This window comes from Acipenser ruthenus, unplaced genomic scaffold (assembly GCF_902713425.1).
Source record: "Acipenser ruthenus unplaced genomic scaffold, fAciRut3.2 maternal haplotype, whole genome shotgun sequence".
In the NCBI taxonomy this organism is placed as follows: domain Eukaryota; kingdom Metazoa; phylum Chordata; class Actinopteri; order Acipenseriformes; family Acipenseridae; genus Acipenser; species Acipenser ruthenus.
In genome coordinates, this window is record NW_026708111.1 from 79389 (window position 1) to 105582 (window position 26194).

The following is a 26194-nucleotide window of genomic DNA, read 5'->3' on the forward strand; positions in this document are numbered from 1 at the left end:
GAGGAGAGGAGAAGGTAGGGTTGGGTACGGCTGCCTGGAAGCCCAGGGAGAGGAGGCAGAGGCGAACGACAACTGTTTACAAAAACAAAAGTATGAACATTTACAAAGGAAAAAAAAATCAAGATAGCAAAGCAGATAGCATGTTTAAAATAATAAAAATAATAATAATAATAATAATAATAATAAAATAAAAAAATTAATAAAAGTAGTAATTGAGTTCAGCACAGGGGTCGCAGTTCAGTTTGCTGAGCTCCAGCCTCTGCCAGTCTCGGTGTTGCCTGTGTCTCTAGAAAGTGTCTCGTAACGCTGAATGATTGGGGGAGGGGGAGGGGGAGGGGGAGGGGGAGGGTCTCATCCTGTTTCCAATCCCTTTTATTCGATTCAAACACATCAGCATGCAAAATGTGCACTCGGCAGCAGCGTTCTGTTAAAAACAGCTTCTCACAACAGAGGCGACAAATTCACTTCAACTGCAGTCACTGTGTGAGTCAATTAAAACTGGCTTCAAAAGAAAGCAGTTGAACTATTATGATGATGATGATGATGTCGTCTCTGACGTGTCGATTCCACCTTTTTGAAGGAACAGGAATTGAATTTGAGTTGAAACAGGAACTAACCCCCCCCAGGCCCGTCCTGAGCCCCGTCCTTGTCCGTCTGTTTGTCTCTTGAGTTTATAAGGCCGGGCGAGTGTTTTATCGTCACCGCTGGCTCACAATCGGGCAGGACTGAGACAGCTCTGCACCCCGAGGCCGGGTCCTTCTGATCTCAGGTTCCTGCTGTTTCTGTACACAAGCCAGGCTGAGCTCATTGGTAACCAGGGGCTGTGACAGTGGCAGCTAGTGTTGAGAATTCGAATCTGTTCTTGATCCTCGGCTCTCTCTATTGCACTGCGTTTGGCAGTAATCCCAAAGCTCTCTGACGCTATAAACCCAAAGCAGCCTCTCGCTTTCCTTCCAGCTCCTCTCTTCTGTGTTTGGACCAGTAATGAGCCCCCCCCCCCCCCGTATCAATTAATAATGAGCCCGTCAAGTCTGATAACAGTTACAGTAACATCGAGAAACTAACCCTCTTCATGCAGGAAAAAAATGAAAGAACACGAGAAGAGAAATGAAAGACTTCGTTGTGGCAGTAGAGCCAGGACCTGCAGTCACACAGAATGGCCTGCGCCCGGGCCCCAAACCTCACCCTTCCCCCACAGCGGAAATAGCACCACGCTGCACCAAGGAGCCACGAGACATTTCAGTGGAGAAGAGAACTTCGGTGACAGTGGGATATTTGTAATAACTTTTTTGTTTTTGTTTTTGTGACTTATCAAGTGCCTTCACCAGCTTCCTCCACTTATTCCTCCCTTCTTCCCTCTTTCCATCCCTCCCTCCTTCCATTTCTTCCCTCTCCCTCTTCCTTCCATTCCTAAACTCATGACCAATGCCTGCTTTGTCCCAAAGAAGTTTCTTTGCTTGTTTTGTTTTAAATAATAATTTTTATTACAATAATAATAATAATAATAATTAAACAGTGGCATTCGTCCGTGTGTTTTCTGTTCTTCAGTAATGCAGCAGTCTGGTTACTCTGGGGTTTGGGTGAGGAAGATATTTATCACACACACACACACACACACGACAGCTGGTTCAAGACCTCGCTCTGAACCCTTTTATTAAACGCTGAGACCAGGAGGGGGGGTCCACTCAAAACACAGGCCTGGAGGTTTTTAAACAGGTCAAATTCAGGGTTTGGAAGGGTGGAGGTTTCAGTGATTAGTTCAGTTAAAGAATTTAGAACAGGGTTCACTCAAGACACAAACAGACAGCTTTCTTTCAGTAAGAAAAAACAAAAGAACACTCCCAAACATTGTGTTTTTTTTTTTTTTACACATGCAAAACTTGCATCGTTTATTACAACACATATATAATACATACAAGAACAGTACAGCTAATAAAGCACTTAGCATTGACCACTCCACCAGCAGCAGCAGCAGCATCATCAGCAAACTGGGCCTGTTTCCAGCACTGTCAGATAAACTGCATCATCAACACACTGAGAGCTGGACTGAACAGCAAAGCAATCTCACAGAGAGAGAGAGATTCAACACACTGAGAGCAGGATTGGACAGCAATCGCAGACAGAGATATTGAACACACTGGAATAGCAGGACTACAGCGATCGCAGAGACAGATTCAACACAGGAGGACTGTTCAGAGATCGAGATATTCAACACTGGGAGAGCAGGACTGTACAGCGATCTCAGAGATAGAGATTCAACACACTGAGAGCAGGATTGGACAGCAATCGCAGACAGAGATATTCAACACACTGGAAGAGCAGGACTACAGCGATCGCAGAGACAGATTCAACACAGGAGGACTGTTCAGAGATCGAGATATTCAACACTGGGAGAGCAGGACTACAGCGATCTCAGAGATAGAGATTCAACACACAGAGCAGGATTGGACAGCAATCGCAGACAGAGATATTCAACACACTGGAAGAGCAGGACTACAGCGATCGCAGAGACAGATTCAACACAGGAGGACTGTTCAGAGATCTCAGAGATAGAGATTCAACACACTGAGAGCAGGATTGGACAGCAATCGCAGACAGAGATATTGAACACATTGGAAGAGCAGGACTACAGCGATCGCAGAGACAGAGATTCAACACAGGAGGACTGTACAGCGATCTCAGAGATAGAGATTCAACACAGAGAGCAGGACTGTACAGCGATCTCAGAGATAGAGATTCAACACAGAGAGCAGGACTGTACAGCGATCTCAGAGATAGAGATTCAACACACTGAGAGCAGGACTGTACAGCGATCTCAGATAGAGATTCAACACCGAGAGCAGGACTGTACAGCGATCTCAGAGATAGAGATTCAACACAGAGAGCAGGACTGTACAGTGATCTCAGAGATAGAGATTCAACACAGAGCAGGACTGTACAGCGATCTCAGAGATAGAGATTCAACACAGAGAGCAGGACTGTACAGCGATCTCAGAGATAGAGATTCAACACACTGAGAGCAGGACTGTACAGCAATCTCAGAGATAGAGATTCAACACACTGAGAGCAGGACTGTACAGTGATCTCAGAGATAGAGATTCAACACACTGAGAGCAGGACTGTACAGTGATCTCAGAGATAGAGATTCAACACACTGAGAGCAGGACTGTACAGCAATGCAACAAAGCAATCTGGGAGAGATATTCAACACGCTAGGAGAGCAGGACTACAGCGATCTCTGAGCAAAGCGACAGAGTAACACTAATCTTACACTACCTCACCTAAACAACAGAACGCAGTTCAGAGCGCCTGAACCTGGGAAACTTCAGCTCAGAGTGAAAAACAACAACATGCATTATCATTATTATTATTATTATTATTAGAATTAAAACAGCTTAGTTAGTGGAATAAACAGTGAAGATAAAACGTTTCACAGCTTAATATGGAGCACAAAAACTTTTAAACGCAAAAAAAAAAAAAAAATTATAAAAAGGTCTGCATCTCCTGGGCTCCGGGAGACACGTGGATATCGAGCACGGTTTGAAATACTGCAAACTAACTATCAAATCATAAAGCCCCACAAAACGCAAGCCTCCTATTCCTCTTGTGGCAGTGAAGGGCTCAGGTTGTGTGTGGATGGGTTAGGGGTTCGGGCGTGGCCCCAGGGTTACAGCAGGCGGCCCCGGCACTCTGTGTGTGTGTGTGTGTGTGTGTGTGTGTGGATGGGTTAGGGGTACGGGCGTGGCCCCAGGGTTACAGCAGGCAGCCCCGGCACTCTGTGTGTGTGAGCGTGGATGGGTTAGGGGTACGGGCGTGGCCCCAGGGTTACAGCAGGCAGCCCCGGCACTCTGTGTGTGTGAGCGTGGATGGGTTAGGGGTTCGGACGTGGCCCCAGGGTTACAGCAGGCGGCCCCGGCACTCTGTGTGTGTGAGCGTGGATGGGTTAGGGGTTCGGGCGTGGCCCCAGGGTTACAGCAGGCAGCCCCGGCACTCTGTGTGTGTGAGCGTGGATGGGTTAGGGGTTCGGACGTGGCCCCAGGGTTACAGCAGGCGGCCCCGGCACTCTGTGGACCCGCAGCAGCACAGCAGCTCCTTGCCCTCCACGCTCCCCACCTCGTAGTTATAATCCCAGGTCAGCTCCGTCCCGGCACGTATTCGCCTGCACGGAGAGGAGGAGCAATTCAAACACACAGAGAGAGAGAAACAACTGGGATACTTCTCACATAGCATTTACCAGACCCTGATAGTGATGCGATCCAGCCCTCTGAAATGTCTTTATAATATACAGCACTAGACCCTGATAGTGATGAGATCCAGCCCTCTGAAATGTCTTTATAATATACAGCACTAGACCCTGATATTGATGCGATCCAGCCCTCTGAAATGTCTTTATAATATATAGCACTGGACCCTGATAGTGATGCGATCCAGCCCTCTGAAATGTCTTTATAATATACAGCACTAGACCCTGATAGTGATGAGAACCAGCCCTCTGAAATGTCTTTATAATACACAGCAGACCCTGACTGCACAGCACAGTTTTTGAGACACAGACAGACGGCACACTTACTTGCTGGCGAAGAATGCGACCCAGGGAAACCTCAGATCGTGGGTGTCCACAAAGACATTCTGGACAAACAGGTTGGGGCTGCAGCTATGCTGTGAGAGGAGAGAGAGAGAGAGAGAGAGAGAGAGAGAGAGAGAGAGAGAGAGAGAGAGAGAGAGAGAGAGAGAGAGAGAGAGAGAGGAGAGTTAGGGATACATGGCGGGAGGGAACGACACAAATATAAAAAAAAAAGTTCTCATACTCAACGTGAAAAACGTTTCGATTGTAGGACATTGACGTAAGTCAAATAATATTTCGGACAAAAAGCCATTCAACTGTGTAGAAAAAAAAGTAAACACGCACACGCACACACACTTTTTTTAGAAGCAGCACTGTTTGGCAGGCTTATCATAATCGATAACCAGCCAAAACTCTGCAGATATTATTATTATTATTATTGTTGTTGTTATTATTTACGTTGAGGTATCTCCCGAGGTTCCCCTCCAGCTTGGCATCGATGATGTAACAGGACTCCTCTCCATCGTAGAACGGACGCGTCTTTTTCCAGACGGGGGCGCCGTCTCCCTTCTCTGCCGACGGCATGTTGCTCGTCTTCACCGCGATGCCGTGCGTCGACTTGAGAGCGAAACCGCGAGTCGACTTGACAGCGACCTGCCTCTTCACCGGCCCTGCAGAGAGCATGAGCATCACCATCATCATCATCACTATCATCACCACCATCATCATCATCATCATCATCATCATCATCATCACCATCATCATCATCATCATCATCACTATCATCATCATCATCATCACCATCACCATCACCATCACCATCATCATCACCATCACCATCACCATCATCATCACCATCACCATCATCATCATCATCACCACCATCATCATCATCATCATCATCACCATCATCATCATCATCATCACCATCATCATCATCATCACCATCATCATCATCACCATCATCATCATCACCATCATCATCATCATCATCACCATCATCATCATCACCATCATCACCATCATCATCATCATCACCATCATCATCATCATCATCATCACTGCTACCATCATCATCATCATCATCACCATCATCATCATCGTCATCATCATCATCATCATCACTATCATTATTACATTCATTTCATGATTAGTTATTCAGCAGAAGTTTTTTTTTATTTTTTTTATTCAAAGCGACTTCCAGAGACTAGGGGGGGTGATCTATGCATCATTAACAACTGCTGCTGGGGTCTGGATGTCATCTCTCCACTCCTCTCTACCCCCCTCTCCTCTCCTCTCCTCTCTACCCCCCTCTCCACTCCTCTCTACCCCCCTCTCCTCTCCTCTCCTCTCTACCCCCCTCTCCTCCCCTCTCTACCCCCCTCTCCTCTCCTCTCTACCCCCCTCTCCTCTCTACCCCCCTCTCCTCTCCTCACCTGTGCTGGTGTTACCGGTGCTGGTGTTCCTCTTCTCCTCCCCCCCCTTCGGACCCCTCGGAGATGGTCTGGATGTCATCCCCTCTTCTCTCTACCCCCCTCCCCTCCCCTCCCCTCTCCTCTCCTCTCTACCCCCCTCTCCTCTCCTCACCTGTGCTGGTGTTACCGGTGCTGGTGTTCCTCTTCTCCTCCCCCCCCTCGGACCACGAGGAGATGGTCTGGATGTCATCTCCTCCCCTCCCCTCCCATCTCCTCTCCTCTCCTCTCCTCTCCTCTCTACCCCCCTCTCCTCTCCTCACCTGTGCTGGTGTTACCGGTGCTGGTGTTCCTCTTCTCCTCCCCCCCCTCGGACCCCGAGGAGATGGTCTGGATGTCATCGCTGTCGTTGCCGGGGTTCTGGGCCCCCCTCCTCTTCCGGCCCCCCTCGCTGTCAGAGCTGGACAGGGTCATCACATCCTGGAAACACACAGGAAAAAAAAAAAAGTTGGGCATCGCCTAGAATTTTAGGATTGAGACATCAAAAGATCTCAAATTATATTTATATATAAAATTATGTTTATATTTTTTATTATTTAACATCACGTAAATCAAAAGAAACCACAAACTGAGATTGCAAAACGTCTACAAACTACAAAGCCGTGTGTCCTTCAATATGTTATAACATATTATTATTTATTTCTTAGCAGACGCCCTTATCCAGGCGTTACAACGTATCACATTACAGGTAATAGCAGTTATAAGGGTGGAGGAGGAGGAGGGAGCAGGATGAGGATGAGGAGGAGGAGGATGAAGAGGAGGGGGTGGCGGTGTGTTCACCTCTGCCTGTGTCTGCGCTCCCGGGCCACGCACGCTCTGCAGCAGCTGGGTTTTGGTGACGGGACGGCGCATCCCCTCAGTCTTCACTGGGAACGGGTTGTACCCAAACATCCTGCTGTTCTCAAACACCCTGCGGGGCGGGAGAGAGGGACAGAAACATTAAAAAAAAAAAGAAAATTATACAGTCAGCTTCTAAATAAATCAATTAAAATGGTTAAATTAAGGAAAGAGGACTCCCCTCTCGACACTGCAGAGCGCTCTAGCAGTATAGGAAAGAGAACTCCACTCTCAACACTGCAGAGCGCTCTAGCAGTATAGGAAAGAGAACTCCACTCTCAACACTGCAGAGCGCTCTAGCAGTATAGGAAAGAGAACTCCACTCTCAACACTGCAGAGCGCTCTAGCAGTATAGGAAAGAGAACTCCACTCTCAACACTGCAGAGCGCTCTAGCAGTATAGGAAAGAGAACTCCACTCTCGACACTGCAGAGCGCTCTAGCAGTATAGGAAAGAGGACTCCACTCTCAACACTGCAGAGCGCTCTAGCAGTATAGGAAAGAGAACTCCCCTCTCAACACTGCAGAGCGCTCTAGCAGTATAGGAAAGAGGACTCCCCTCTCAACACTGCAGAGCGCTCTAGCAGTATAGGAAAGAGGACTCCCCTCTCGACACTGCAGAGTGCTCTAGCAGTATAGGAAAGAGGACTCCCCTCTCCACACTGCAGAGCGCTCTAGCAGTATAGGAAAGAGAACTCCACTCTCAACACTGCAGAGCGCTCTAGCAGTATAGGAAAGAGAACTCCCCTCTCGACCCTGCAGAGCGCTCTAGCAGTATAGGAAAGAGAACTCCCCTCTCGACACTGCAGAGCGCTCTAGCAGTATAGGAAAGAGAACTCCACTCAACACTGCAGAGCGCTCTAGCAGTATAGGAAAGAGAACTCCACTCTCAACACTGCAGAGCGCTCTAGCAGTATTGTATTGTATTGTACTGTATTGTATTGAATTGTATTGTATTGTGCTGTATTGTATTGTATTATATTGTATTGTACTGTATTGATTTGTATTGTATTGTATTAGACAGGACTGTTACTTGTGCTGAAATGAGACTTCAGCCTTTACTAGTAAGTGATGACTCTGTGAATTACAATCGATTATTACACAATCATCGTGTTGACAAAGGATTCCAATTTCTATATTTTAATGTTTTTTTTTAATTTTTAATAAAGTATTTGTAACTATAGAAGTGAATGAAAAGATCCCTACTGAACAATATTAACCAGGCTGGAGGGCACGTCTAGCATCGCAACCTGCAGACAAAACAGTACAAACACACTGCAAACAGCAAAGGAGGCAAACCCAGACACTGCAAAACACAATGAAAAAAACATCAAGGGACACTTACTTCTGTTCTTCCTTACAGTCCTAAAAACACAAAGAAAGGAAATAATTAAACCATGTTTCCCCATTTTTTTTTTTTTTTTTTAACAATTTCTAGAAATCTTGAATTTATTGGATTTTTAATTTTTTTTACTAATGAGTCATTTTAGCGGACGCTTTTATTCAAAGCGACTTACAGAGACTAGGGGGGTGAACTCTGCATCATCAACAACTGCTGCTGCTGCTGCTGCTGCAGAGTCACTTCCAATAGGACCTCGTTTGTTTTACGTCTCATCCGAAGGACGGAGCACAAGGAGGTGAAGTGACTTGCTCAGGGTCACACGTGCACGCGCACACACACGCACACGGAGTCAGTGGCTGAGCCGGGATTTGAACAAGCCCCCTTTCTTTACCCACTGGAGCGCCGAGCCTCCTTGGTCAATGGCCCTTTTTAATGTAGCCAGCGCTCCCGTTTCCCTCTTCACCTTGTCTTGCTGCGGCTCCTTCTTGACGGGCTTGTTCTGCTCCTGCTTGATGCCGCTCAGCCAGGACGCCACCTTGTTCTTCCCAGTCTCCTCCGACACGGGGGGCTGGCTGTCCTCCAGGCTCTGCTGCCGGGACAGACCCTCCTTACTGTCCCCCCCCGGCGCGGCGGCAGCAACGACAGCGCCCCCTTCACAGGAACACAACACCATGACGATAAAACACAGCAGCCTGCCAGTGTGTGTGTCTGTCTCTCTGTGTGTCCGTCTGTCTCTGTGTGTGCGTCCGTCTCTCTGTGTGTCTGTCTCTGTCTCTGTGTCCGTCTCTGTCTCTCTGTGTGTGTCCGTCCACCTCTTTGTGTGTCCGTCTGTGTGTGTATATATATATATATTATACACACACACACACAGACACACACACACACTGACACACACACACACACACACGAAGCGCTATGGGATCCTTGTGATGAAAGGCGCTATAGAAATGTGAATTGTAGTTAATGAACAGGCCGTGGTAGTTCCTCACCCTCCTTCATGCCGCGGGTCTGCCTGCGGGTGGCGTAGCTGCGCCACACCGAGCTGGCGTTGAAGAACTCCTCCTTGCAGAAGTTGTCGTCCGAGCTCTCCTCCTCCTCCTCCTCTTCATCGTCGTCGTCGTCCTCCTCCTCCTCCTCGTCCTCGTCATCGGAGTCCGAGTCCGAGCGGTCGCTGTTGTCTTCGTTCTCTCTGTCCCGCCGCTGCGCCGGCCCTCCCTGGCCCCGCCCCCCGGGCCGGCCCAGCCTCAAGGCCCCGCCCCTGGCCCCTCCCTTCACGTCCACACCACTCCCGTCCGAGGAGCACTTGGCGTCGCTCTCGTAGCCCTCCTTGAAGTTCTCCACACTCTCGATGTGGTCCAGGTTGGCGAAATACTCGTCCCCCATCTCCAGGCCTTCCTTGTCGGCAAAGTCGTCAGTCAGGATTTTACCTGATTGGGGGGGGGGGGGATAACAGTTAATTGCAACGCTATCGGAAAGCCTGGCTTGCAAACGAGAGATTTCTTTAACCTAGCGTGGTATACAGCACCACATACAACAGGCATGTAAATAAGACTCTGAAATAGGCAAGTGAGAAACGTGTCGTCTTGGTTTTAATACTGCAGTAACGATGCAGTGCAAGGTTATGTATTAAACATTTCACAGGGCTGGGAATCAGACTCCTGCTGCACAGCAGCGTCACCCAGTCCAGGTTTCACTGCTACTAGCTTGATCAGCCCCAGTGTGTCTAGTTTACAAGCTCAGGTGTGTCTGATTATTAAACTCGTAGTGAGCCAGCGAGGGAGGGTCTGACCTGCGTAGATGCACACGAAGGAGCCCTTGGCGATGTCGTCCAGGCAGCGGATGCCCCAGCCCTTGTTCTGAGTCTTGAACAGCTGGAGCCTCACCTGCAGCCCGTGCTGCACCAGCCTGTTCGTGCACATCTGAGGGTTGCAGCCACAGCGCTTATTACACTCATAGACCCTGCAGAGGGGGGGGGGGAGAGAGGGGGAGGGAGGGAAAGAGAGAGGGGGAGAGAGAGGGGAGAGAGAGGGAGAGAGAGAGAGAGAGAGAGGGGAGAGAGAAAGAGAGGGGGAGGAGGGGAGAAAGAGAGGGGGAGGAGGGGAGAGAAAGAAAGAGAGAGAGGAGAGGGGGAGGGGAGAGAGAAAGAGAGGGGGAGGAGGGGAGATAGAGGGAGAGGGGGGGAAGAGAGGGTGAGAGAAAGAAAGTGATGGAGAGGAGAGAGGGAGGGGGAGAGACAGAGAGATAGAGAGAGAGAGGGGAGGGGGGAGAGTAAGACAGGGGAGTGTAAGAGATTGATAGATTTCAGACTGAAGGTCTACAGTCTTATTTGTTTTACTGTATAACCCTTCCACAGCAGAGCCAGGCTGCTCCCCTCCCTGCCCCTGTTCTCTTACCCCGTGGGCAGGCACTCCTCCAGCCTCTTGTCCGTGTAGCCTGCGCTGGGGTTCATCTGCGCCCCTGGGGTACAGGTGGTGGCTTGCAGAGTCAGCTGGTGACACGCACACTTGGACCTGCGGGACCGAACACAGCGGAACAGCTTCTTACAGGAGAATGAAACAGCAGCTACACTGCCCTGGCTTATTATCACTTACATGTGAGTAGCAGCACAAAAAACACACACATCCTGAGAAAGAGGTGTTGGTATCTTTACATCTGAACATCAATATTAGAGCAAGACTCCCGCTGCACAGCAGTGTGATCCAGTCCTGGTTTCACTAGGAGTTTAATAATCACACACACTGGGGCTGATGAAGCAGGTAGCAGTAAAACCTGGACTGGGTGAAACTGCTGTGCAATAGGAGTCTGATTCCCATCCCTGCTCTATCTGTCTAAATATTCCACCGCTAATATACTGTAATAATAAATAATAATAATCCTAACTGGCTGCATCCTAGTTCATATTGTATTCTAGTAGTGTTATTATTATACATAGCATCCTAGTTCAGATTGTATTCTAGTAGTGTTATTATTATACAGAGCATCCTAGTTCATATTGTATTCTAGTAGTGTTATTATTATACATAGCATCCTAGTTCATATTGTATTCTAGTAGTGTTATTATTATACACAGCATCCTAGTTCATATTGTATTCTAGTAGTGTTATTATTTGCACTTGCTGTAAACTACACTGTATTTAAATATGAAGCTTGCATTGTAACCCTGTGCTGCCCTGTGACACCTGTGCGAGTCGCCTGGGATAAAGGCGTCTGCCAATCACTGCTAATAACAGTAAGTGCCGTTCCGATAGTAACAGTGCTAGCAGTAAGTGCTGTTCCGATAGTAACAGTGCTAGCAGTAAGTGCTGTTCCGATAGTAACAGTGCCAGCAGTAAGTGCTGTTCCGATAGTAACAGTGCTAGCAGTAAGTGCTGTTCTGATAGTAACAGTGCTAGCAGTAAGCGCCGTTCCGATAGTAACAGTGCTAGCAGTAAGTGCTGTTCCGATAGTAACAGTGCTAGCAGTAAGCGCCGTTCCGATAGTAACAGTGCTAGCAGTAAGCGCTGTTCTGATAGTAACAGTGCTAGCAGTAAGTGCTGTTCTGATAGTAACAGTGCTAGCAGTAAGTGCTGTTCCGATAGTAACAGTGCCAGCAGTAAGTGCTGTTCTGATAGTAACAGTGCTAGCAGTAAGTGCTGTTCCGATAGTAACAGTGCTAGCAGTAAGTGCTGTTCCGATAGTAACAGTGCTAGCAGTAAGTGCTGTTCCGATAGTAACAGTGCTAGCAGTAAGTGCTGTTCCGATAGTAACAGTGCCAGCAGTAAGTGCTGTTCCGATAGTAACAGTGCTAGCAGTAAGCGCTGTTCTGATAGTAACAGTGCCAGCAGTAAGTGCTGTTCTGATAGTAACAGTGCTAACAGTAAGTGCTGTTCCGATAGTAACAGTGCTAGCAGTAAGTGCTGTTCCGATAGTAACAGTGCTAACAGTAAGTGCTGTTCCGATAGTAACAGTGCTAACAGTAAGTGCTGTTCTGATAGTAACAGTGCTAGCAGTAAGTGCTGTTCTGATAGTAACAGTGCTAGCAGTAAGTGCTGTTCTGATAGTAACAGTGCTAGCAGGAAGCGCGGTGTTACTTGTCTCTGCAGCCGTCAGTGCAGTCGCACCCCACCAGGAAGTCCCCGCTGGTGTTGATAGCCACGCCCTTGCCCGGGAGCCGCTCCTTGCTGTAGGCCACGCTGGGGGGCGGGGTCATGTCGATCTCGTTGACGCAGGACAGCGGCACGTCCTCCCTGCCACGGGTGATGTCTCTCACGAAGTAGAAGGGCTTCTGGGGCTGGAAGCGACGGTCCACCAGCACGTAAGGGTCCAGGCAGAACATCTCGAGGAAGAGGAAGTCGCAGCGGGTGGAGAACACGTAGCGCTCGATCTCCGTCATGCTGCGCAGGCTCAGCCCGCAGGGGGACTTGTAGATCACGTGGAACCACATCTTCCGGTTCACCCGTCGCCGGCCCGTCATCCTCCGGAAGTCGTACAGCAAGGGGACGAGGAGCGGGTTGCGGCCGCGGAACTGGTCCAGCCGGGCGGGGCGGAGTCGGTCCAGGCAGCCCGGGCCGCAGCTGTGGGGCACGTAGAAGAGCTTCTCGCTGGGGGCCTGGTAGGAGGGCTCCAGGGGCATGCGGTCGCTCAGGGAGGAGTGGTAGAGCTGAGGGGAGGAGGAGGAGGAGGTGGTGGAGGACGGTTGCTGGAGGATTTGCTGCTGCTGCTGCTGCTGCTGCTGGCTTTGCTGGAGGGGTGTGGTGGTAGCGGTGTGGAGTAAGAAATACCTAAAACAAATTAAAAAAAGGTAACAGATCTTCATCTATAGTTACACAGCTCTGGCCAAAAGTTTTGCATTTTAGGATTGAGACATTTAAATAAAAAATAAATAAAAAAACTACATGAACAAAATTTAGAAATTTTATTTAACATCGTGTAAATCAAAAGAAATTACAAAATGATATCGCTACCAGAAGCGTCTGCTAAGAAATAAAATAAACCTGGGGTGCGAGGTTGGGATCAGGGTCCTGGTAAGGTTCTGGTTCTGGCTCTGGTTCTGGTTCTGGCTCTGGTTCTGGCTCTGGTTCTGGCTCTGGCTCTGGCTCTCAGCGGGGGAGGAGGAGGGGGGGGGGGGGGGGGAAGCACTGACCTGGGGTGCGAGGTTGGGATCAGGGTCCTGGTAAGGTTCTGGTTCTGGCTCTGGTTCTGGCTCTGGCTCTGGCTCTCAGCGGGGGAGGAGGAGGGAGGAGGAGGGGGGGGGGGGGGAAGCACTGACCTGGGGTGCGAGGTTGGGATCAGGGTCCTGGTAAGGTTCTGGTTCTGGTTCTGGTTCTGGCTCTGGCTCTGGCTCTGGTTCTGGCTCTGGCTCTCAGCGGGGGAGGAGGAGGAGGGGGGCGTCTTGGGCGCCCCGAAGGCGGACGTGCTCTTCTTTGCTACCTGCTGCTTGTTGCGGCTCTGAGACGACACCTGGCTGTCCGGACTCCTACAGGAGAGGCGGGAACAGGAGGGGTGAGGAGACCCCAATAAAATCAAGTAAACATGTTACTGTGAGGATCTGTTTACATAATTATAATTACAACTGCATAACTTAGACTGTAATCTATAACTGAACACAACAGCCCTGCAGAAACGCACAGCACCTGCAATTTCATTCGACTGTAACCCTAACAGAGCTCAGGCCAGCGCTCCACTCACTCGTTCCTGGGGGGCTGTGTCTGCGGGGAGTCAGGCTTGGGCAGGATCCTGGGCTGGGGTCCCGGTGCGGCTGGCTTGGCTGGGCCTGTCCCGCTCAGCTCCTGGGTGTACTGAACCACCGGCCCCTTGGACCTCAGGGCGCCTGGGAGAGAGTTGAATAAACACATCAACAAACAGCCCGCGGAATGGGTCCCTGAAGGAGAGCGCGAGGGGACGGGACTCGCCAGGGTGTCAGGGTGCCACTGCGCTCTGCGCTGCAGTCACAGCTAGTACAGCTTTCACAGATCAGGGCAGAGCTCCTTCAATACTTCACTGATCCGGTTCGTTCCGTTAGCAGGCATGCGGGCAGCGCATCGCAGTGCTGATGCACAGTTAGCAAATCGTGAGGCTCCTGACTGTCAACCCTCTCCTGCATGGAGACCCCAAACTCTCTTCTAGTCTATATATATATATATATATATATATATATATATATATATATATATATATATATATATATATATATATTACACACACACGCACACGCACACGCACACGCACACGCAGAGCTAGCAAGTAAATTCATGACAGCCTCATATGAGCCTCATACCATGTTCAACCCCCTATCCAGATAAAGCCCTGGAAATTACATATTTTAATTTCAATGAAAAATATATTTATTATCTGTCCAAGTCTCCTCTTTTTTTTTTAAAAGCAATTTTTTATAAATATATTGTGCATGAAAGGGTTAAGAGGTATAGGGCCTTATATTTACAAAAGCGTTTGTTTAAAAACAGACACGGGCATGAACGCAGACAGAAACACACACAGACACAGAAACTGACAGACACACAAGCAGACACAGACACTGACAGACACGCAGACAGACACAGACACACACACAGACACAGACACTGACAGACACGCAGACAGACACACAAGCAGACACAGACACACACACAGACACACACTGACAGACACGCAGACAGACACACAAGCAGACACAGACACACACACAGACAGACGCAGGCATTCAGACAAACGCATTTAATAAAATGCCATTGCTTTACCGTAGTTTCATGAAGATTCTATATTGATTTTCTTTAAGAAACTATATTATATATATATTTTTTTTTTTTTTTAAAGGAAAGGATAGTCACAGTAGTTTAGTTTTCAAAGAAAGAAAGCTCTTGGTTAGAAACAAAGAGAGCGGGACAGAGAGAACACGAAACAGGTCCCTGTTAATCAGCAGCAGGTTACGTTTACATTCTGCTTTTCAAAAGAAGGAGAAAAAAGACAAACTGGTTAGCAAGCAAAAAGATCCGCCAAGGAAAGAGTTAAAAAACAAAACAAACAGCGTGCTTTAAAAACATCACAGCCCTGGAGGTAGAGCTAGAAAAGCTTGTATTTGTGTTGGTTTGTTTTTTTAAGCGCCGCTGGCTCGCGTCCCTCTCTCTCTCTCTCTCTCTCGTACCCATGTTCGGCCGGGTCCGCTGCAGCCCGGCTTGCTTCTTCTCCTGGAAGTTGGCCGTGTTCATCTTGAGGTTGAACATGGGCTCGAGCCTCGTGGAGCCGCGGTAGATCCACTCACAGCGCTTATCATCCTGGAACAGAGCACCAACATCCTGGGGATCAGTAAGAGGGCCAGAGTCACTGCCCCGGCCCAGCCTGCTGGCTCCCTTCAGCGGCTTGGATAGACACAGCGTGTGGAGGGAACGGGCTCAGGTGTGCGATTATTAAACTGGTTAGACACAGCGTGTGGAGGGAACGGGCTCAGGTGTGTGTGTGATTATTAAACTGGTTAGACACAGCGTGTGGAGGGAACGGGCTCAGGTGTGCGATTATTAAACTGGTTAGACACAGCGTGTGGAGGGAACGGGCTCAGGTGTGTGATTATTAAACTGGTTAGACACAGCGTGTGGAGGGAACGGGTTCAGGTGTGTGTGATTATTAAACTGGTTAGACACAGCGTGTGGAGGGAACGGGCTCAGGTGTGTGTGATTATTAAACTGGTTAGACACAGCGTGCGGAGGGAACGGGCTCAGGTGTGTGTGGGATTATTAAACTGGTTAGACACAGCGTGTGGAGGGAACGGGCTCAGGTGTGTGTGATTATTAAACTGGTTAGACACAGCGTGTGGAGGGAACGGGCTCAGGTGTGTGATTATTAAACTGGTTAGACACAGCGTGTGGAGGGAACGGGCTCAGGTGTGTGTGGGATTATTAAACTGGTTAGACACAGCGTGCGGAGGGAACGGGCTCAGGTGTGTGTGGGATTATTAAACTGGTTAGACACAGCGTGCGGAGGGAACGGGTTCAGGTGTGTGGGATTATTAAACTGGTTAGACACAGCGTGTGGAGGGAACGGGCTCAGGTGTGTGGGATTATTAAACTGGTCAGACACAGCGTGTGGAGGGAACGGGCTCAGGTGTGGGATTATTAAACTGGTTAGACACAGCGTGTGGAGGGAACGGGCTCAGGTGTGTGATTATTGAACTGGTTAGACACAGCGTGTGGAGGGAACGGGCTCAGCTGTGTGTGTGATTATTAAACTGGTTAGACACAGCGTGTGGAGGGAACGGGCTCAGGTGTGTGTGTGATTATTAAACTGGTTAGACACAGCGTGTGGAGGGAACGGGCTCAGGTGTGTGATTATTAAACTGGTCAGACACAGCGTGTGGAGGGAACGGGCTCAGCTGTGTGTGTGATTATTAAACTGGTTAGACACAGCGTGTGGAGGGAACGGGCTCAGGTGTGTGATTATTAAACTGGTCAGACACAGCGTGTGGAGGGAACGGGCTCAGCTGTGTGTGTGATTATTAAACTGGTTAGACACAGCGTGTGGAGGGAACGGGCTCAGGTGTGTGTGTGATTATTAAACTGGTCAGACACAGCGTGTGGAGGGAACGGGCTCAGCTGTGTGTGTGATTATTAAACTGGTTAGACACAGCGTGTGGAGGGAACGGGCTCAGGTGTGTGATTATTAAACTGGTTAGACACAGCGTGTGGAGGGAACGGGCTCAGGTGTGTGTGTGTGATTATTAAACTGGTTAGACACAGCGTGTGGAGGGAACGGGCTCAGGTGTGTGTGTGATTATTAAACTGGTTAGACACAGCGTGTGGAGGGAACGGGCTCAGGTGTGTGAGATTATTAAACTGGTTAGACACAGCGTGCGGAGGGAACGGGCTCAGGTGTGTGTGATTATTAAACTGGTTAGGACACAGCGTGTCAGACTGATAAATAAAATAAAAATGCAACATTAATTTTGTAGTTTCTTTGCTTTACATGATATTAAATAAAAGATCAAAATTATATTTGTATAGTTTTATAATTTTAAAAAAAATTATGTATCAACCCTAAAATGTAATCAATGGCAATGCAGGTCCTGTGCATGGGGTTTAGGGGACTGTTTGTGTGTGTGTGTGTGTGTGTGTGTGTGTGTGTGTGTGTGTGTGTGTGTGTGTGTGTGTGTGTGTGTGTGTGTGTGTGGGGAGTGGTGTGCGTGTGTGCATGCATGTGCATGCTTGGGGGAAGACAGTATACTTGTGTGTGTGTGTGTGTGTGTGTCCGTGCATGTGTGTGTGTGTGTGTGCGTGCATGCGTGTGTGTCCGTGCGTGGGTGGAGACAGTATATGTGCGTGTGTGTCCGTGCGTGGGTGGAGACAGTATATTTGCGTGCGCGAGTGTGTGTGTGCGTTGGAAAGCACCTCACCAGGAAGAGGATCTTGACCAGGCTGCCGTCCACTTCCTCCACGCGGGACTTCCACCAGGTCCCCTCCCACTCCGTCTTGATCAGCTGACCCGCTTTGAGCAGCACCATTGGCCGGTTGGGGTAGGAGGTGACGTACTCCTCGATGAAGTCACGGCAGGAAGCATCCTCGATATCCTCCCAGGTCTTTTTCACTGAGGCCGAGAGAGAAACAAACAGAGACAGAGAGAGAGACAGAGAGCCAGAGAGAGAGAGAGAGAGAGAGAGAGAGAGAGAGAGAGCCAGAGAGAGAGAGAGAGAGAGCCAGAGAGAGAGAGAGCCAGAGAGAGAGAGAGCCAGAGAGAGAGCCAGAGAGAGAGAGAGAGAGTGAGAGAGAGAGAGCCAGAGAGAGAGAGAGAGAGAGAGAGAGAGAGAGAACGAGAGAGAGAGAGAGTGAGAGAGAACGAGAGAGAGAGAGAGCCAGAGAGAGAGAGAGAGAGAGATAAAAAAAAATACATGTTTGCCATGAGGTTAAGAAGCATTTAATTCAGTAGCTTAAACACATCACCCCATAGAATGAACTAATTTAGCTTCATAAAGTCGAATGAAACCTGCTGAATAATGTCACGTTAACATGCTGTAGTTTTCTATCGTACTTAATGAAAAAAGACAAATTGAAAAACATTTTTAAATCCAACATGAAAATACTGTACGACTATTATGACTTTTTTTTTGCGATATCATTTTGATCACATGATGTTAAATAAAAAGATCTAAATTATGTTCACTGTTCTTTTTTTTTTTTTTTTTGAAATGTCTCAATGCTAAAATTCTAGGGTGACGCAAAGCTCTGGACCCTGGCTGCAGGGATGGGGGGCTCCCCGCGCTCTCACTAGCCTGTGCTGTGCACTCACACGGCCTGCAGATCGGGTACAGCTCTGGCAGACTGACGTAAGAGGCGTAGCCGTCATCGAAGAAGATCAGAAACCTGGGGAAGAGAAGCAGCAGAGAGCCTGAGTGCTGAAGCAGCAGCAGCACTGGCTCGTTCGGCTCAAAACTACTCTGAAATAGTAAGACGAGCAAATTAATTAATTTATTTTTTAAACAGAATAGGGACTAACCCTATTCTAAAATGGGAGGCAAATTGAAAACTAGAGAAAATTGAATTGTTCAGTAGGGGCCCGTCTCTCATCACAACAACAGCGACAGACCACCCCCCCTCAACCAACATTAAATATATGTGTGTATATTGCAGGAATGGAAATAAAACTCTTATCACACAGTACTGTCACCCGCTCGAAGATTTTCACTGCTACCAGCTTGATTCAGCCCCAGTGTGTCTAGGTAACAAGCTCAGGTGTGTCTGATCATTAATCTCACAGTGAAACCAGGACTGGATCACACCGCTGTGCAGCGGGAGCCTCAGCTCCGCAGCCCCGTGTTGTTTTTACAGGAGAGAAGCCGACAGGACATCCTGCAGAGCCCTGCTTTAAAAGGACGCACCTCATTTTGTTCTTGCTGTTGGGCATCTCTGCCACCACGCCCGCGTAGAGCCACACCTGGTTCCCGTCCTTGTACTTGGCTACCACGCGGGCGCCCACGTGCAGCTTGTCCAGCGCGGGGTGGTAATCGAACGCCACGTGGTTTCCTGACAGCAGGCTCTTCCCCTTGTTGTCGAATTTCACTTTGTATTTGAAGCTGCCCGAGCCTGCGGTGTTAGTAGAGAGAGAGAGAGAGACAGGAGGGTCAGCCCCGGATCTCCAGCGCTCCGGAGCGGAGCGGGAACGGGTCAAATCCCCAGGAAGGGATCCAGCTGCTTACGCAATGGGAGTCTTATTTCCACCCCTGTACACGCATGCACACAGCGACGGACACGTGTTCTGCGCCGCCCTGCAGAATGAACTGACTTTGCTTCATGAAGTCGAATGAAAACCTGCTGAACAATGTCATGTTAAAATACTGAATTAACACACCGCCGCTTTGTATAGTTTTCCATACACTAAACGAAAAAACTGCGATATCATTTTGTAGTTTCTTTTGATTTCATGATGCTAAATAAAAGATCTAAATTATGTTCGTATCTTTTTTTTTTTTTTTTTTTTTTGTCAATCCAAAAATTCTAGGTGATGGCCATAGCTGTTCATATCGGACCACAGACACACAAACACACACAGACACTCACAGCCACACACGGATACACACACACTCTCACAGACACACCATGATACACACACACAGTGATACACAGACAGAAACACAGGGATACACACACACACTCACAGACACACCGTGATACACACACACAGTGATACACAAACACACAGTCAGAAACAGAGATATACACACTCACAGACACACAGTGATACACACAGACACAGTGATACACAGACACACACACACAGTCAGAAACACAGATATACACACTCACAGACACACACTGATACACACACTCGCACACTGATTGAACCCGTTCAGTTCAGTCGTCTCTGTGATCGTGTGTGTGGGCTGGCACTCCTACCCGTGGGGTTGATAGCGATCAGGGTGCCCTTGTGCCAGGTCTTGGTCCTCTTCTTGCCCAGGATGCGCATGTACAGCACCAGCTCCCCCTCCTTCACTGCGACACCCCCTGCCTGCTGCGGGGGCTGAGAGGAGAGACTCTGAGGGGCTGGGGGTCCTGCAGACGAGCACAGAAAAACAACAATGGTAAGCAGCTACCCCACACGCACACCCGGCGCGCAGCTCTCTCGCTCACCTCGATTCAGCAGGGAGGTGGAGGGGGGCTCCGGGTTAGGGTTAGGGACAGACAGACACACAGACACGCACACCCGGCGCGCAGCTCTCTCGCTCACCTCGATTCAGCAGGGAGGTGGAGGGGGGCTCCGGGTTAGGGTTAGGGACAGACAGACACACAGACACGCACACCCGGCGTGCAGCTCTCTCGCTCACCTCGATTCAGCAGGGAGGTGGAGGGGGGCTCCGGGTTAGAGTTAGGGACAGACAGACACACAGACACGCACACCCGGCGCGCAGCTCTCTCGCTCACCTCGATTCAGCAGGGAGGTGGAGGGGGGCTCCGGGCTGCTCTTGGAAACGGCATCCACGAACTTCTGCACCTCCTGAGCAGACTTCTTCATAGCGGCCATGGCATCTTTAAACTGAGAAACAACACAGACCACCGCGAGGCTGGAAATCTAACTTCGTTCACTGAAGTTAACAACAAATCCTTTACAAACCAAGGGGGGGGGGGTTCATGAAATTATATTTAAAACAACAAAAACCACAGCTCCTTTAAAACCAGGGCTGTTCAAAGCTGCCCCCCTCTCCCCCTTCCACTCTCTGGTCTTTGTTCCAAAACCCTGTTCTGAATCGTTTAATTATTGAACAGATTAAATACACTGTCCGTCCGTCCGTCCGTCCAGACCCCCTGAAGCGGTTCACGATCTCACTTTAGCTGTTAAACCTCCCGGAGTGGGACGCTGGACTGAATGACGGGGCCCCCGCTGCTTTTAAAACATCGCATTCACATTTTCATGATTTCATATTTATAGAGTAAAGTTTGTAATAAAGATAAAACGGTCCGGTCCTCACCATTGCTGGATCCTTGGTGGTTGGGGTAGCTGGTAGCTTCGTTGCAGGAACGACTACAAGAAGGAGAACGAAACAAAAAAAAAAAAAAAAAATCTAATCTTGGATTCAACAAACTGCAATACACAATTACCCAGGCGTGTTTTAATGCGTGCGATGAACCCTCTGCACGGGTAAAAACAGCTACCTCATCGTTTCAGCCTTTAGTGAACTGCTAAACGTGTCTAACATTACTACATCTCAGGGATGGAAACAAGACTCCTGCTGCATAGCAAGTTTCACCCAGTCCAGGTTTTACTACCAGCTGGATCAGCCCCAGTGTGTCTAGCTAACAAGCTCAGGTGTGTCTGATTATTAAACTCACAGTGAAACCAGGACTGGATCACACCGCTGTGCAGCGGGAGTCTGATTCCCATCCCTGCTGAAGCAGCGGTAGCAGTAAAAGACTAAACTCCAGCGTTTGACCTCCGCAGCCTGGGGCTGGTTTCACAAAGCAGTCCCAGGTCCCAGTCTGCTAAATCCAATGAAGGCGTGTAACTGAACTGGAACCCATATCAAATTCCAATCACGCGGGCGCGTGCCCGGGTTCAATCGCAAACCACAGCGATCGCCACGATTTACGAAGCCGTACCGCCTTCCACGTCCACCACCTGGTCCTCGTCCTCGTCTTCCTCGTCGTCGATCTCAATGACCTCACCCTCTTTGCCCCCCTTGGAAGCCGCGTCCTCGTCCTCGGAGCTGCTCTCCCGATAGCTCAGACTCAGCTTGGCGTAGAGCTCCTTCACCAGAGCCTCGCAGTCCACCACGGACCTGACAGGGAGGAGAGGAGGGAGAGGGGGAAACAAGGATCAGCACCTGAAAGTGTTTACGGGCATCAAGCACGCATGACAGGGGGCTCCAATCCCGGCTTTCATTCCAACTGTACCCTAAATTAATTAACAGGACCAATGAAGCTTCTAATAAACACTTCATTGGTGGTGCAATAAAGTAATTATTGGAGTGCTGCTATCTCAAAACCATCAGGAAGAGCCATCTGAAGAGGGCCTCCATCGTTTTCTTATCAATAACTGCTGCGTTGTTTTATTCTGTGTAAGACTGTGTCTGTGTGTGTGTGTGTGTGTGTGCGTACATTTATTTATATCAGGAAAAGACTGTAAAGAAGATATTATAGATAGACAGAGATAGACAGACAGACAGAGAGAGATAGACAGAGATAGACAGAGAGAGAAAGATAGACAGAGAGATAGACAGAGAGAGATAGACAGACAGAGAGAGATAGACAGAGATAGACAGAGAGAGAAAGATAGACAGAGAGATAGACAGACAGAGAGAGATAGACAGACAGAGAGAGATAGACAGAGATAGACAGAGAGAGAAAGATAGACAGAGAGAGAGATAGACAGACAGAGAGATAGATAGATAATAGTTTTGTAAACAAAAAACATCTATAATTCTTAATATTTGTGTGGCTTGAAAGCTGGTTCCAGGAGACCCCCGGGAGACCTAGTTTGAGGTTTGCTGTATCAAACCCCCAAGTCTCCCTGTCTGAGGTGCCGCGCAGTGGCCTGAAACCTAGTGTCTCCTGAAACCAGGCTCCAAGCAAGAAGAAGAAGACGAAGAAGAAGAAGAAGAGTGAAGAAGCAGCAGCAGCGGCGCCCGTACTGTGAAGCGTCCACGAAGAGCTTGTCCACAGACTCCACCTCGGCCTCTTTCTGCTGCACCCAGCTCTCCAGCTCGCTCAGCTGCGCTTTGCGCTGCTTGAAGAAGTCACACTTCTCCACCTCCTCATCGATCCAGACCCGCAGCTCCTCCATGGACACCCCCAGCTCCTCCACCACCTCCTGCTCCAGCCTGGAGACATCCACCGGGGACTCCATCGCCAGCCCCCTGCAAGCCCGCCCGGGGGAGAGAGAAAGGCAGGGTTAACACAGGGGAGAGTATGGGACAGACCGGAGAGGTCTCACACACGCACACACACCTGTGTGGAGCAGTAGTGGTCAGGGCTCTGGACTCTTGACCGGAGGGTCATGGGTTCAATCCCTGGTGGGGGACACTGCTGCTGTACCCTTGAGCAAGGTACTTTAGCTAGATTGCTCCAGTAAAAACCCAACTGTACAAATGGGTAATTGTAAAAATAATGTGATATCTTGTAACAATTGAAAGTCGCCCTGGATAAGGGCATCTGCTAAAAAATAAAATAAATAATATGAAGCTGAGGGAGTTCATTCTATATAGAGGGGGTGGAATTCAATATGTTAACAAGGGAACATTATTCAGCAGCTTTCATTGGACTCTATGAAGCTGAGGGAGTTCATTCTATATAGAGGGGGTGGAATTCAATATGTTAACAAGGGAACATTATTCAGCAGCTTTCATTGGACTCTATGAAGCTGAGGGAGTTCATTCTATATAGAGGGGGTGGAATTCAATATGTTAACAAGGGAACATTATTCAGCAGCTTTCATTGGACTCTATGAAGCTGAGGGAGTTCATTCTATATAGAGGGGGTGGAATTCAATATGTTAACAAGGGAACATTATTCAGCAGCTTTCATTGGACTCTATGAAGCTGAGGGAGTTCATTCTATAGGGGGATGTAACACTTTTGGCCCAAGCTGTTGCCATTATGAGTCGAATTTGTTCCGATCAGCTAAACCAATTCCCGGGATCCTGTGTTTGGCACGCTGCTGCGATCAGGATGAAGTTAGTACAGATCCGTAGTATTTTCTAGGGCGCATTTCAGTCCACGCGATGTGAATTAAATCACCGACCCACTGTGTCGAGGAGATACCGGGCTGGGAATAAGGCTCCCGTTGCAGAGCAGTTTGATGCATTTCTGATTTGACTACGAGTTTCACATGATAAGACACCCCCGCGTTTGTTACCTAATATACCGCCTGGCTGATCAAGCTCGTATTAAACACAACGTGTAATGGGTTAAGATATGCGAGGGGCGGCGAAGTTTAATATCACGCACACCCAAAGAGAAGTATTTTTCACAACAACGCGAAAGTAGCCGGATAATCTGACGAGGCCTATAATGATACTGAATTAATAATAATAATAATAATATCCTACCGTTATGTATAGCAAGACATGAAGAATTATACGCATATAAGGAACTCGATTCAAAGTTTTTGTCCAGATAAACAATTAACTTCACGACTTGGTCGCAAAAAAAAAAAAAACCTATGGCTGGGAAATGTAGTCTTTTCACACAACCCGAAATCCATCCACATTCACGCACATACAAAGGAAAGACGACCCGAGACAGCGAATCAGACCTCGCGAGTAAAGGATTGGGTGGTATTTGCCTTTCGATTGCCGTCGACCGCTTTAAATCGCACATAAATCGGCGGTTTTTAGGAATTATTTGACCTCGTAAAAGGCGTTTGAAAAACTACAAAGTCCAGCAGCATAACGCCGGCGCGCGGCACCCGCAGCGCACACATGTGACGACACGGCTAGCTTGCGCGTGAATTCAAAACAATTACTTTTATATAAATATATACAAGAAAAATAATACACAATCCTCATTTTATTACCACAGCACACACATCTCCTCCCAACATGAAAACCCCGAGTAATGTAAACGCTTCCCTCCTTATTTAAAAGACGTTTTCTTACCGTCTTTCGATGAGAAGATGGTGAAGTCTTGCACGAGCGAGAGCGGTGCGATTCGGGGCTGTTTATTATTATTTTTTTTTAATATTCTTTCCCTCAAATTCCAGGTCCGAAATAGTTCAAAAACATACAATACAGATAAACGCTTGATATCTTCTTTTTAATAAACTTTTAAATGTATATGAAATGCAGGTTTGTCTTCAGCGCCTGTAGCTATGCCTGATCCCTCCGCTCTCTGTCAGGGGCTGACCACGCCCATTTCCACACTGAGGCCAATCAGAATCCAGTCTCACGAGGATTGACAGACTCTGTCACCAATAGCTGTCGCTGGAATGGAAAGATAAAACAATGCCACCGTTTTTTTTTTTTTTAGCTCCAACCAATCGCCGAGGGCGATGATATGATTGACATCCAACCCAGCCAACCAGTGAAGGCTTGACTCCGGCGGGAACTGACTTTTGCGTTGACGGTCATATGAAGTAAACTACGACTAATTATTAATAATTTCTTTATTAATTTGCTTTGTCGTTAAATTCACAAATTGAAAATAAACTACACTCACAAACAATCCATCATTAACGGACTGCCAACGGACAGTATATTTATATTTTGTTGTTCTGTAAATCGCTTCGGATAAACGCGTCTGGTAAATAATAATAATAATAATAATAATAATAATAATAATAATAATAATAATAATAATAATAAATTGTATTCGAATGCATGTCGAATAAAGGGATATGTATTGTTTTTACTCATTCTTTTTCTCTCTTAAAAAAGCTACAATCAAATTACCTTACAGTATTCCTCACAGTTCAAAACACATCAGACTTGCACTCAGGGCTCTGCATCACAGACTGGCGCTCTTTAAATGATGGATGATTCAGTTTCATTAACGTTTCCCACAGTGTGATACAGCACAGAGAGGTCTGGTAAAGCATAGGGAAGCATTGTAAAGCACAGAGAGGTCTGGTAAAGCATAGGGAAGCATTGTAAAGCACAGAGAGGTGTGGTAAAGCATAGGGAAGCATTGTAAAGCACAGAGAGGTCTGGTAAAGCATAGAGAAGCATTGTAAAGCACAGAGAGGTCTGGTAAAGCATAGGGACGCATTGTAAAGCACAGAGAGGTCTGGTAAAGCATTGTAAAGCACAGAGAGGTCTGGTAAAGCATAGAGAAGCATTGTAAAGCACAGAGAGGTCTGGTAAAGCATAGGGAAGCATTGTAAAGCACAGAGAGGTCTGGTAAAGCAGAGGGAAGCATTGTAAAGCACAGAGAGGTCTGGTAAAGCATAGGGAAGCATTGTAAAGCACAGAGAGGTCTGGTAAAGCACAGGGAAGCATTGTAAAGCACAGAGAGGTCTGGTAAAGCATAGGGAAGCATTGTAAAGCACAGAGAGGTCTGGTAAAGCATAGGGAAGCATTGTAAAGCACAGAGAGGT

The 26194-nt window shown here is 48.2% G+C and overlaps 1 protein-coding gene across 1 annotated transcript; it reads right to left on the reverse strand.

The window, feature by feature from the left end:
- Window positions 1-972: 972 nt before the first annotated feature.
- LOC117395637 (histone-lysine N-methyltransferase SETDB1) lies at window positions 973-25040 on the reverse strand. Its single transcript, XM_059019832.1, is given in 25 exon segments — window positions 973-4159; window positions 4571-4659; window positions 5024-5235; window positions 6152-6297; window positions 6299-6456; window positions 6817-6946; window positions 8217-8236; window positions 8677-8864; window positions 9203-9640; window positions 10003-10172; window positions 10607-10723; window positions 12284-12973; window positions 13187-13302; window positions 13458-13668; window positions 13881-14022; window positions 15334-15463; window positions 17572-17762; window positions 18462-18535; window positions 19051-19255; window positions 20066-20221; window positions 20591-20702; window positions 21136-21188; window positions 21764-21942; window positions 22795-23019; window positions 24759-25040. Coding segments are annotated over 24 exon segments (4260 nt in total). The 5' UTR covers window positions 23010-23019; window positions 24759-25040; the 3' UTR covers window positions 973-4041.
- Between the last annotated feature and the right edge of the window lie 1154 nt (window positions 25041-26194).